This window comes from Pelmatolapia mariae, linkage group LG7 (assembly GCF_036321145.2).
Source record: "Pelmatolapia mariae isolate MD_Pm_ZW linkage group LG7, Pm_UMD_F_2, whole genome shotgun sequence".
NCBI lineage: Eukaryota > Metazoa > Chordata > Actinopteri > Cichliformes > Cichlidae > Pelmatolapia > Pelmatolapia mariae.
In genome coordinates, this window is record NC_086233.1 from 25,895,728 (window position 1) to 25,908,833 (window position 13,106).

Below are 13,106 nucleotides of genomic sequence, written 5' to 3' on the forward strand. Positions count from 1 at the left end.
TGTGTCTGTGTGTAAGGAGAGGAGTTTCTCTCGAGTCAGTTTCTCTGCTGCAGAGAGGCTTTAACACCACGATAGTCTTTGCTTTTCCCTTTTTTTTTACAGATTCCAGGTTGGATCCACCAGTTTTTCACCATAAAGCCTTCAGTGGAGCGTTGAACTGGGATTCAAGCTATTGTTTTATTAACTGGATACGTTTTTTTTTCCTTTTTTAAAATAACTGCACATCAATTCTAAACAAGTGGCAAATCCTAGTCTGTTACAGAGGCAACACTGCTGACTAAGACCTAGCGGTGGTGAAAGCAACACTGCACATATGTATTTTTACTTCAGATGAGGATTTATGAGCTGCTAAGCAGTTCCAGCTGATCGCCAGACCAATTTATTTGCAACATCAGTGAGGATGTCTCAGTTTTTTACCTCACGCTATCTGTTGCTGATTGCCGCTTTGTGGAGCCTCAACAACCTGGGTTTGCAGGCTGCATGGCAGGGCTTCGGTGACGGTAAGCCAAAGGAGCTGTTGGACCCAAATGTACGAGACTGGGGAGACTACTCAGACCTTCCACCAGGAATTGAACATGGATTAGGGCTGGAAGAAAGCAGAGAAGATGGATATAACAGAAAAGTTGGAGAGTCATCATCAAGCTTGGCTCCAGAGATGGATTTCCTGGCTGACTTTGCAGGTAAGAGGAATTAATTGACCAGCAGATGTTCCTGTTCCTATGTCCCTACAGCCACTCATTTTCCCCTGCAGGTAAAAAGCGTCTGTGGGTGATAACAGCTCCATCCCACAGTGACCAATATCTTCGTATGATGGAGAAACAGCTAGAAGAAATGGAGCAGGTACTTCTCCTCAATTTATTCTGATATATACACATTATTTACTCTTTTTTCAGATTTAGAAAAAATTTAAACTAGCTGCTTATCCATCAATTTTTACTTGTTTTATTTGATTGTTTCTTTCTCTGCCTTACTCAGAAAGGCCTGAACTGCCATTTAGCAGAAAGAGATACGTACATTGTAACTATCATTCAGAATGCTATGATGGAGGGACGGATCCAGAAAACAACTTTTCAAGGAGATGCCACAGTTGAGAACCTGGACCCCGACACGGTTACCAAACTGCTGCACTACCTGGAGCTTACCAGCCAAGTAACCAGTGTGCCATAAACTGTGTGATTCATTTCAAACTCTTGGCAACATATAAAAAAATTATTGCCTTTTTAATTCTTTTTTAAACTGAAATGCTTCTTGGTGATTTAGTAGTTGATGTGCTTCTGATTTGTGTTGCACACCAATCATGTCAGGAGCAAGAGTTCACCATGCTGGTTATAAAGAAGAACCTACGGGTCAGTGAGCGCTTCCCTTATCCGGTCCGTGTCGAGGCCGTTTTGGAGGTCATCGATCAGTTCCCCATGAGGAAGCTGGAGAAGATGACCAGAAAAGGATCTCACTTCAGGTTTCACTACCTTACTTTTATTTTTATGTGATGACTAATTTTAAAAGTCCTATATAAAATTAAACAGGTTGCTTTTAATAGGACGGACAACCAAAATTAAAAAAAAATTAGAAAACTGCAAATGACCTGCCTAATTAACTGTTTAGCTGTTAAGCTATGTTATGGTTTATCTTGATATACATTTAGAAATATTCAAATTAACAACCACTGGATTGTTGGCTGTGAAAATTTGTCAGCATTTTATAAAGAAAATTGTCGCAGCAGTTTGGTGCAATCATTCATTATCAACTCATGATCAGCTATGATGATTTTCGGGTTCTCTTGATTTGATACCACTATCAGGTTTGGTTTTAATTTGATCTGAAGAAACAGACTGCTCTCATCCCTGGGGTGCCAAATGCTGTTTTGCCAAGGCCACTTGCATCAGTTCTGTGACGCACCTATCAATGGTGAGAAGGGTCTCACTTTCACCTCACATTGGGCTTTTTTTAACATGCAAGATGAGATTCAACATGAGATTGACAACTTGTTTAAGGGCAACCTCAGTTCTAAACTTAGTAGTAGTTTATGGTGCCCAAATCTAATCAAGAAATGTAAAAGTGGAAGTAAAACACAAGTGATAACAAAAAAAGTTGTCACCTGCAAAGGAGGCAAAAGAAAGAGCAAGCGAAGCTCCCAGATGGCAAACGTAGTGCAGTTTCCTTGCTGAGAAACTAGTGAGTTAAGCTACCAACTTCAGACAGTCTGCTTCCTTTTCAGCTGTACACCGTGAAATGTTTGTCCTGCTTAGCATCGTTAATCCATTTTCTTCCACTTACACAGTTCAGGGTCATAGAGGTCTGGAGCCTATCCCAGCTCTCATGGAGTGACAGCCAGGATATACCCTGGACATGTTGCCAGTATATTGCAGGGCTAGCAGAGAGAGTCAGACAACAATTTACTCTGACATGCAGACCTATGGTCAAGTCAACATCACAAATTAAATTAATGTAATAATTCTGAGCTTTGAGAGGAATGTGCCAGAAAGTTTGCCAAAAATTCCTACAGAGGCTCCTGCAGTGAATTCAGAAACAATAAGTACAGAAGAGTCACAAAATGTGCAAGGATATTTGTACCCAGTGCAAAACACCAATTATATACAAGAGTTTCAGAGATCTTTAGACCATTATGTGGCGTACGCACACAAATAAGACTAGCAGTGACAGAGACTGAGTAACAGTTGTCCTCCTTCCACCTGGAGGCTGCTGAGTAGTTGATGCAGGTAAAGAAAAGTCTCATTAGTTTATCCGGTCACTTAAGAGTATGACCGCTCAGAGCCTTGCATTCACCGTCTGATGATGAAATTGACGTCACTCAGATCAGATTAGTCTCTAGCAGACTCAAGATCACAGAAACTATAACTCACCTATAAGCAGTTGGGCACTAGCTTAAGTCAAACTCACTTCTGAGAGACTGAATTAACTACCAATGGGAAGGAAGGATACTAGGGACTGATAAGGTTGGAAAATATGCAAGACTAACCTACACAACCAGAATATTGAATGTCAAATGCAGCAACTGACAAAGTGATGGGGAACAAGTGAAGCGATTCATTGGTGAACAGGACGTTATTCCATGGGCAGTATCTGCTCACCAGACTTCCTGCTAAATAACTCCCCCTCATTTTATTTATTTATTTATTTTTATTTTTTTTACAATGGCTGACACTTACATTCATGAGTTTAAAAAAAAAAACAAAAACGATGATTAAAAACAGATAAAGATTTCATAGTTTTCCAAGTGAACACACATGTGAATTTTTTGTTTTCTATGCCATGTTTTAGATGTAAAACCACCAAAAAGAAGATTGTGAAAAAAAGAAAAAAGATGACACTTAGTCCTCAGAGGAGAGGAAATGTGACTTCTGTGGTGGCATTACAAAGAAGACCACCGTTGGACAAAAAAGCTGCTCTGAGGAGTAAGATCCAGGATATACTGAGTGGTCGGTCGAGGTTTGTAATTCGTAAGCCGTCTCCAATGAGAAAGCCTTCGAGCAACAATGATCCCATCAATTCTAAAGTACAGGAGAAAACAAGGATGACCAGTCCTCCATCTGTTTCAAGGAGCAATGAGGAAGTAAAGAAAAACAGGTAATGTCTTTTTAAGCATGTCTGTCTTGTGAGACTTTGAAACAGAGTGAAGAGTATGCCTTCGAATGTTTTGATTTGTGTTCACATCTGGTATTTCTTGCCTCCTCGTCTGCTTACAGCACATAAATACTGTTTTTAGTGCTGGATGGACATCAAAGTGACTTTTTTTTATATATTGTATTGCAGCACTCATCCATCTGTGGAAGAAGGAAAGAAGAGAAATGTAGAGAAAAATAATGGAGATAAAACTGGGCAGAGTGGAAAGGAGAACAAAAAGGAAAAACAGAGGTCTAAGAAAAAAGGCAAAGGGAAAAAAGGAAAGAAAAGAAAAGGAAGGGGGAAAAAGTCCAACAGAGAGGCAAGTGAGAAGGATAAAACAGCGCTGAAGGAGTTTTTGGACAGTTTAAAGGGGACAAGAAGGTTGATGGTAAGACCTTTTGTCTAATCGTTGCACTTCTCTTTGCCTCTAGATTGTTAATGAATTTAAATCATGCATTTTCACGGCTGTACCTGAACCAATATTCATGTTTTTGTTTTGCCTCATACAAGGTGATCTCAACACCCAACAGAGAGGCAACACTGTACATCCAGCAGACTGAGGAGAATGAGAAGTATCGCTGTGAACTCGCTATGAGGAAGGTCACAGTGGCAACCATTACTGGACAGGGAAGTGATGGCACACTTATACTTCAGCACTACCACCTAGGTAGGAAGGGTTTTTACCTTTTTTGACGTCCGTGTGATGTTGCCAGTTATATATTTGCATTTCAACATTTGCTTAGGTTCTCTTCATGAATGCTTTTAAAACTACAAATCCTCTCAGGGATCACTGAACCAACACACACTTGGTTTTGTTTTGTTTTTTACTAACATGCAACCAAAGGCAAATATGGTGCTTCCTAGAAACTGAACAGTAACAAAATTGTCCGTGGGTAAGGTGTTGACCTATTGCCAGCTATTTTAGCATGCTAACAATAGCTAACGGTAAAATACACAGACTGTTTATAAGCCTTAAGGTTATTAGTAAAGAGATAGCCATCTTGGTATACGCCTTATGCATGTACAGACATGGATTATTAATTAATTAATTTTAACCTTTGGTCTGAAGTCTATTTTTACACACACTAACCCTGTGCATGAATGTCATAGTCATTCTGATATTTCAGTTTTTTGTTTTCAATTATTGAGGGTGACAGTTGGGGTCTTCTTCCACATCTTGGCAAAGTGATAACACATCTGAATGACACATACCTACAGTCATTTAAGTTAATTATCTTGGAATCTGCAGTTGTTTAGAAATGGCTCCAAGAGGTCTTCCCAATTTAAGTCTCCTATTGTCTTTCCTTGATCTTCAATTCAATTTATTTATACAGCGCCAAATCACAACAAAAGTCGCCTCAAGGCGCTTTATATTGTACAGTAGATCGCACAATAATAAATACAGAGAAAAACCCAACAATCATATCATATGACCCCCTATGAGCAAGCACTTTGGCGACAGTGGGAAGGAAAAACTCCCTTTTAACAGGAAGAAACCTCCGGCAGAACCAGGCTCAGGGAGGGGCGGCCATCTGCTGCGACCGGTTGGGGTGAAAGAAGGAAAACAGGATGAAAGACATGCTGTGGACGAGAGACAGGCTGAGTTCGTTGGACTTTTTCATTGTTCTGAATATTGGTCAGTCCAATTAGTGGCATCAAACAAATCCTTTTTATTCTGGAAAAGAGAAACTACTAGTTGTAGTCAATCAAGAACCTAATAGGTCTTGGCCTTGTCAAGTTAAGTTAATGTAGAACCTTCAGCACCAGTTGTGCTGAAAAGCCCTCAAATGCCATGACATTCATGGCCATGATGAATGTATGTAAACTTTTGACCACAATTGTTTGTGGACTTGCTTTTAAAGAACTGTTGTTTCGAGCTTTGGATTAATATTATAGCCTAACTCCCATATGTCACCATATTGGTACATCATTTATTGATAACTTATGGTTGAAGGTAAAGTAAGGCAGTTCAACTTCAGAGGGACATAAATTATCCCTCAGTCACATAGGCCTAGAGATGTGCCATAGCAACCTCCTGTCCTCCGGGAAAAAATGTGTATTCCATGATTGGGTCGAGAGTGGTTGCTAGAAGTTGTACAGAGGGCGCTAAAACTAAAACCTCCTTGTGATCACTGTGGTTGCTAGAGTTGCTGCAATGAAAACATCTTCAATGCAAACTGTTATCAACCAAAGGAATCATAAGGAGAGTTTTGGTGCAGCACCATATTCCTCTTTGCCACCAACGTCGCCAAGCGATTGCAACCACTTGCCAACCAGTCAGGGAATCTATATCATTCCCCAGGAAAAATATATATGCCAGAGGGTCACCTCCAATCTCTAGACCTGCAGGACTGGATATTTAAACATGCATTAAGTGATTAGAGAATGCACATTTTTATCTGGAGACTGGTCTGTAGACCTGTGTGAGCTGGGGCCTTGCTGAACCAAATTTAATGCTAGCCTAATCCAGTCAATGTGCGTTGAGACATTTAACTCAAAACTACAAAGTTCAGCCTCAGTAAGACGCTGAATACAAAATCAAGAGCACAACAAAGTCAGTGGAATTCATCATCAGGGAACTAACCCATACAATACACAGTTCCCATCAGCCATAAAAAAGCAGATAGTATCTAATAAAGCATATAACAATACACAATAATAAAGTGAAGTGGTTTAGTCAGAATAACATAAACAGCTCAGGTTTACTGCTAAGCAAAATGTGGTAGTTCTCTGAACTCTTGTACCAGGAAGTAACAGTTTAATTTTGCACTGCGGTATGTAGTAAATGTTTAGTTTAATTCTCTCACATGCTACACTGTGATACTGCAGTAGTTACATTTTAACAGTTAACACAGTAGTCCCTTTCCACAAGAGGACTTGGTGAAAATAGACAGACAAACAAAAGCCCTGTGTACTTACTGTCTACAAGTTCACACATCGTTCAGAGACACTGATTTAACACTGTGGGATATAGTGGTTATAATTACTGTTTTTGTTGCATGCACTGTAACGTGTACATGGTATTTTCTCTAACATCTGTGTGTGCACACATTGATTTATATCCTTTGCATGTGTGTGCTCCAGATTCAGAGCCTCCACTCAGTGGCCAAGCAGAGCATTTCTTGGATTTAGGGGCCATCTCTCTGCTGAGGGCAGAGCTCGGCCTGTCATCGCCTGACCTCTTTTCAATGACTGTCACAGATTATGACATCAAGGCCAGTGTAAGAAAATCTCACCTGAGCTTTCCAAGTTTGTCTTTTCTTGCTTATTTGGCTTTCTGATAGCAGATAAGTTTAGAGATTAAAAGGAAAACACACTCATATTTCAAAACCATTGCAATATTTGAACTTCAAGTAACCCATTGAGGAACCCATTATTTAACCAGGCAAAGATGGGACTTTGATGTTCATAGCAACAAATATTTCTGGCACAACTTCACCTACTTCCAGGGTGCATGGAGAAGACAAAGTTCTGATGACATGAAGACTCCAGCAACACTTAAAGTAATCGGGAACAACTTTATTATGTGACCAAGTGTTGGTCACTTAATAACTTTGACATTCACCAAATAAGAAAATAATTGCAAATAATACAGTTGTATCGCAACACATTTTCCTCGTTGTTTAGTTGCTTATGTATGCCCATAAAGACTTCAGATGTAATCCCTCACCTGCTCTTATCCCCCCCCCCCAGAGAGTCTTTGAGGCTCCGCCATCAAGCCAGGCTTTGTTTGACTACATTGACAACTTTCCCTCGAGGAACCGAGAAAAAGAGAAGGAAAGAAAGAATCCACCAGCGTGCTCTAAAGACATGGGACAGCCTGTAGTAGAAAACCCACTGCTCAGGTAATATAATTAATCTGTTTTTATTGCAGATTCTGCCCCGGGAGGAGGCCCCGGTCTGCCCCGGGAGGGGGCCCCGCGAGGGGGCCCCGGGGCAGACCCAGGACACGCTGGAGAGATTATATCTCTCGGCTGGCCTGGGAACGCCTTGGTGTTCCCCCAGATAAGATGGAGGAGGTGGCTGGGGAGAGGGAAGTCTGGGCTTCTCTGCTTAGGCTGCTGCCCCCATGACCCGGCCCCGGATAAAGCGGAAGAAGATGGATGGATGGATGGATGGATGTTGTTATTGCAGTGAGCACCATCCACTAAGAACAAAACAAGCTCAAAATAAATTTGAAGATTGCTGTAAACAGGGTCAGCATATTTAAATCTCTCTGTCACCTTAAATTATCAACAGTGAAAAAAACCATGTGGTGACAGTGACCTTTTTTTAGTGGAGAGTGGATCTCTGAAACCTTCACAGTCCAATCTCCTATCTTTATCTTAAATCATGTAATTATTCTTCATATTCGTCTTTATTGCTTCCTGTGAAAGTTTATGTTTGTTTCTATTTTATTCATGATATAAAGTGTAGCATATTTCAAATTTAAAAACTGAGTAAAAGTATGATTGAATCTATGGTCTTCCATTTTATAGAAGGTGGTCTAATGACTGAATGAAACTGACAGGCATCCAAGTTTAAATCTATATTTTTCATTTCTAGGTTCATGTCTAAAAGGAGACTGCTGCTCATCTCTGCTCCCTCTGAGGATGACTATTTGTTTCAGCAGCAGCTCTCTGCTGTCAGAGGACAGGAATGTCCCCTGGGTACGTTTTTTAAAAGACCTGCGGTAACAAGGAAGTGTTACAAGGAAGCCAGAAGTCAGACATGGGTAGATTTGTCATGGTTGTGAAATTTGGACCTGAAAAAGCATACCATTAAACAAAACTGTACGGATCATGACAGAATCAAACAATGAATATTATAATATGAAATTAGTGTATTAAAATGTTATGCATTTATAAAATTGTGCGGTAAGAGAGCCATATTATGTGAAATATATAACCATAGCTAGACAGGCACTTAGCTGAACAGGTTCATCGTCATAAACGCATTTCTTTGTCTTTATAAAAAAGGATAGTTTTGATTATCTGTGCTGAATGAGTCCCTTTTAATGAGTGTAATTGTACCTTCTCTTGTGTTTTTCTCAGGTATTCGTCACTTTGCCATGCTAAAGCTGATAGGAACAGAAGAAAAAGCATCAGGAACTGTTGAGTTATTTCCCTTAAATGGTACGTCATGGTAATGTGGGGCATTCCAGGTGTATGAAACGTAATGGAGCATACACGTTTGAAATCATTAGTAATATTGTATATTTTAAGGTAGGTAGTTTAATAAACATTTTGGTTTAAGAGCAGATTCTTTGTAAGAAAAAAAAAGGTGCATGATCTCACCTGTTTTGTGGACTCCAAAAGGCTACATCTGTCAACCAAAGGAAGCGTGTAACTGAGGAAGACACATTCAGTATTTATATTCTGTCATGCTGTCACTACTGCTAACCTTTTGCCACATGTAGATATGTGGTTCGGCCTGCACAGTGATGCAGTTGGCAGGTGTAGTTTGGCAGAGAGAAAACAGTTTCTACATCAGTGGTAGGGAACTCCAGGCCTCAAGTGCCGGTGTCCTGCAGGTTTTAGATATCACCCTGGGTCAACACACCTGAATCAAATGATTGGTTAATTACCAGGCCTCTGGAGAACTTCAAGACATGTTGAGGAGGTAATTTAGCCATTTCAATCAGCTGTGTTGGATCAAGGACACATCTAAAACCTGCAGGACACCGGCCCTTGATGCCTGGAGTTCCCCACCCCTGTTCTACGTTATACTGACTGGTAGCGCTTCATTATAGCAAAGAGATCTATACAGCTGATATCTTCAAAACAGGGCAACTTACACCAAAAATGATCCCAATGGATAAATAGCAATACATGCAGCACAAAAACAAAAACGCGATTTTGACTAATTTTTTGACTCGTTTTTGTATGTTCCCTTTAAAAATACAAAAATGTCAGCACAGATGACACAAAGGGGAAATTTAGCTGCAGAGCACGAAAAAGTTTCTGTTCCAGGTAGTAAAAGGTTTATTTTTGCTGTAAAGTCAAGCATTTTAACATGGAAGTATATGGGACTCTCTCCCTTTTGGAGCCTAGAGGAAATGCTTTTGAAAGTTTTGTTTTGACTGTGGTTTTAAGGTTGAGCTGTCATAAGATTTTATCTAATCTGAACGAATCTGGGTTATCCTAGTTTTCGTTTCTTTCGCTTTTCACTGTTTTGTGTAATTTAAATGACTTCCATTCTGTCATCCTTCACCCAGGTCGCAGTCAGACTGAGGTTGAGTCATTGACGCCTGACATGGTCAACAATATGAGGGAACAGCTAAAGATCGATAAAGACTATTTCAGCATGGTGGTTGTGGGGAAGGATGGTGACACCAAAACATGGTTTCCATCACCTATGTGGTCCCTGGATAACATCTACGACCTGGTGGACTCTATGGAGCTCCGCCTCCAGGAGGAGAAGCTGCAGAAGAGGCTGGGGATTCACTGCCAGGAGGACAGAGGAAGAGGAGGCAACGAGCGGGAACACTCGCACGGATACAATGAAGAGAGGGCAGAGAAGATGCACTTCTACAGCCAATCGGAGGAATAATGACAAAAAAGGAGGAAGATGCGATTATCTACCTAAAATTTTTAATATGAAACAGAAAAAGTATCAACACGTGGATTTGACTTGAGCCAGTGATCAAACAAAGACCTCAAAACTGGACTCATAAGAATCAATAAAGTCGATGTATAGATGATGATCTGCTGGATCTTACAATAATAAGCTGGATATTTTACAAGAAATAAAATACATTTGAAAAGATAAGCAGACAACAATGGCGTGGTCTCCTTCATGCATTTCAACTGCCCTTTAAAAAAGCTGTTTTCTATTTGACTTCATATGTAAAAAGGGAAGAAAGTAATTTCAAGACAGAGCAGATGGTGCTTTTTACTAATATGTCTGTCTAGACCTTTCAAACACATCCACTGTGCAAGTACAAAAAAGGAAAGGTTCTCTACTGAAATATGCTGATACTAAAACGAACGAAGTATTGAAATAGAAGAGAAGTTCTTTTATTTAAGCCATGACTTTTTAAAGAGCTGCATACACCTCATGGTCAGTAATACAGGTGTTAACAAAAGTTTTACATGAGTTCTTCACTTGTCTGCATGGACTGATTTCTTGAATTCAGAAGTCCTAACACAGAAAGTTTAACATCGAGTTGTGACCAGAACATGATATGACTCATTCATCCGAATACTAACAAACAAAGCCATCCGTCTTAACCAAACCGGGATCCAGCAAGGGGAATAGCAAATGTTTACAATGAACCTCATGTCAGATATATCCTAAAGCAATGTTTAGTAAAAGAGCAAATGCAAGTGTCCAAAATAGCAAACATCTCACATGCAATAATACGGATGTTTGCCTCTGCAAGTGCAGCAGCACATAATTAAAAAAGAGTGAATTAAACCTTTAACCTAAAGGTCTATACATCACAAAAGAAGACAGAAAAGAAAGTAAAAGCATTTTTACTTTAAAAATGAGGAATCCTGATAATCAGTTGGTGATAGGTAGTAACACATAATATAACAGATGTGAAGAATAGTGGGTTGTAACATAGCTATAATGTGTATCAGAAAGTGAATGTACAATAAGTTGAACAATAAATGTAATCAAAACATGGTACAATATAACAAAGCAAAAAAAGCGAAAAGAAAAACACATCCATCACACAACTGGCTCTAAATTCAGCTCTGGGCTTCACCTCAAAATGTGAATTACAAGTAAGAAGAAGAAGAATGAAGGTTGAAGTAAGACAGAAAGTTACTTTAAACTGTCTCTGTGTCAAATTTGCATGCTGACATAATGTGCCTCGCAAATTCCAAGGAAAAGGAAGCCAGGTCGATTAGAGACCTTAGAGAGAAACCCAAATAGTCCCTTTGAGCTTTCACTGACAGTGGCGTAACAGACTTTGTTTTACCAGGAGTGACCCCTCCTGACCCCACTGACCACCAACCGGACCGGTTGGTGCGAAAAGAAACAACAAACAAACACAGCAGGTTGGTCAGGCCTGTAACCACAAATACAGAGCATGTCAAACACAATGGAGGAAGGAGGACAGAGAAGAAAAGGAACAAGCAAATTACAAAACATGAAAGGATGCAACAAAATATGTGTAGCCATCATTAAAAATACTGTCTGTCCAGATTTTACAGTTTGTTCTGATTCCTGGTACAAATTCTATGTTGCATAAATTTGTTTTATTTGTTACTATAAAATCAGATGGAAAATGCCATACTGGTGTCCACTAGGGGGCTGCTTAGCTCTCTTTAGGGTTAATGAGCCTCAACTGGTGGAGTTACTCAACTTTCACATAGAAAGCCTGTGTTGACACTTGTATTTTCTGCTCTTTATACAGAGTGTGTTCTCAGTTCTAAACTGAGCTTATTAGCTGTTAGCATGCTGAAACTGAAACGTCTCTGCAAATTTTACTTATCACTTCATCTTCTCATTAAATTTCGGTCCACCCAGCTGTAGCTGTCGCCTGCAGTTACATATGTGCTTGCAAAATTTAGCAAAAGGTACCCCAGACACTGGACATGAGGAGTAATAAGCTAGCTAATAAAGACTGGCAAAAAAGAAGAATGCTAATGTTCAAGGCAGACAATTCATGAAGAAGTGGCAGACTACATAAATTACTTCTTCACCCTTGTGCATTTCCTACAAGATTATTTGTAATCATCATTGCCATTTTTGATCTACACACCCACAACAAAACTTAAACCATGAAGTGTTAACAGAGGTTTTCTAAATGAAGCACCGTACTATAAGTATTCTTTTAGTGAAGTTGTAAAGCTCACTTTCTCAAGACAGAAAAACTACAGTGTGCATTTGCAATTCTTAAATCCTTACATGCAGCCAATTTTCATGTCAGAAGTCTGAATAGTGCATGTAAAAAGCACAATCAAAGGTCTTTTTATTCATATTTATGAAATTTCCCATAAAACCACTGACTTATCATTTGAAAACATGATAAGATAAACTTAAAGTGTAAGTGTGTGAGAACACAATTGCATAAAGTACATGAGGCCATGTGATAAATTCAATATATATAAGCTTGGCCCTTTATGTGATTGTCATTTACTAGTTTGCCCCTCTGTGAACTGAACTGTGGCACCTCTGATTTAGCTCAAAGCACTTCTAAGGCTTCAAAGAGCCACTAGCATGGATGTACGCTGGTCTTATACGCTTGTCTTGTCTTTGCGCCACTCATATGACCACAATGTTTCCTGTGCTGTCTACTAATGTTGTTAATTGGCTATGGCTTGTTGTCTTCTCGCACTGCTGACCAAAAACCTTTTCATCATACAAGCTATAACACCTCTTTAACACAGTTGCTATGGAACAGTTTTGACCTGCCTCTGACTGAGTGAACATCATTTGTTAAGCACAGAGGGAAACTGCAGGGAATTTGCCAGGGATAGGCAAATCAATGAGATCAAAACACGGAGATAACAGAAGTTGTGACACCCACAGTCACACAAAACACACAT

At 39.7% G+C, this 13,106-nt stretch overlaps 1 protein-coding gene across 1 annotated transcript; it reads left to right on the forward strand.

The window, feature by feature from the left end:
* The first annotated feature begins 224 nt into the window (after positions 1–224).
* Positions 225–10,311, forward strand: ccdc80l2 (coiled-coil domain containing 80 like 2). Its single transcript, XM_063480689.1, has 12 exons — positions 225–680; positions 752–840; positions 976–1,149; positions 1,305–1,456; positions 3,280–3,585; positions 3,772–4,012; positions 4,135–4,291; positions 6,709–6,845; positions 7,318–7,469; positions 8,170–8,273; positions 8,658–8,738; positions 9,821–10,311. Exons 1-12 carry the CDS (start codon positions 401–403, stop codon positions 10,153–10,155), a joined length of 2,208 nt encoding a protein of 735 aa, XP_063336759.1. The 5' UTR covers positions 225–400; the 3' UTR covers positions 10,156–10,311.
* The last annotated feature ends 2,795 nt before the right edge of the window (positions 10,312–13,106 follow it).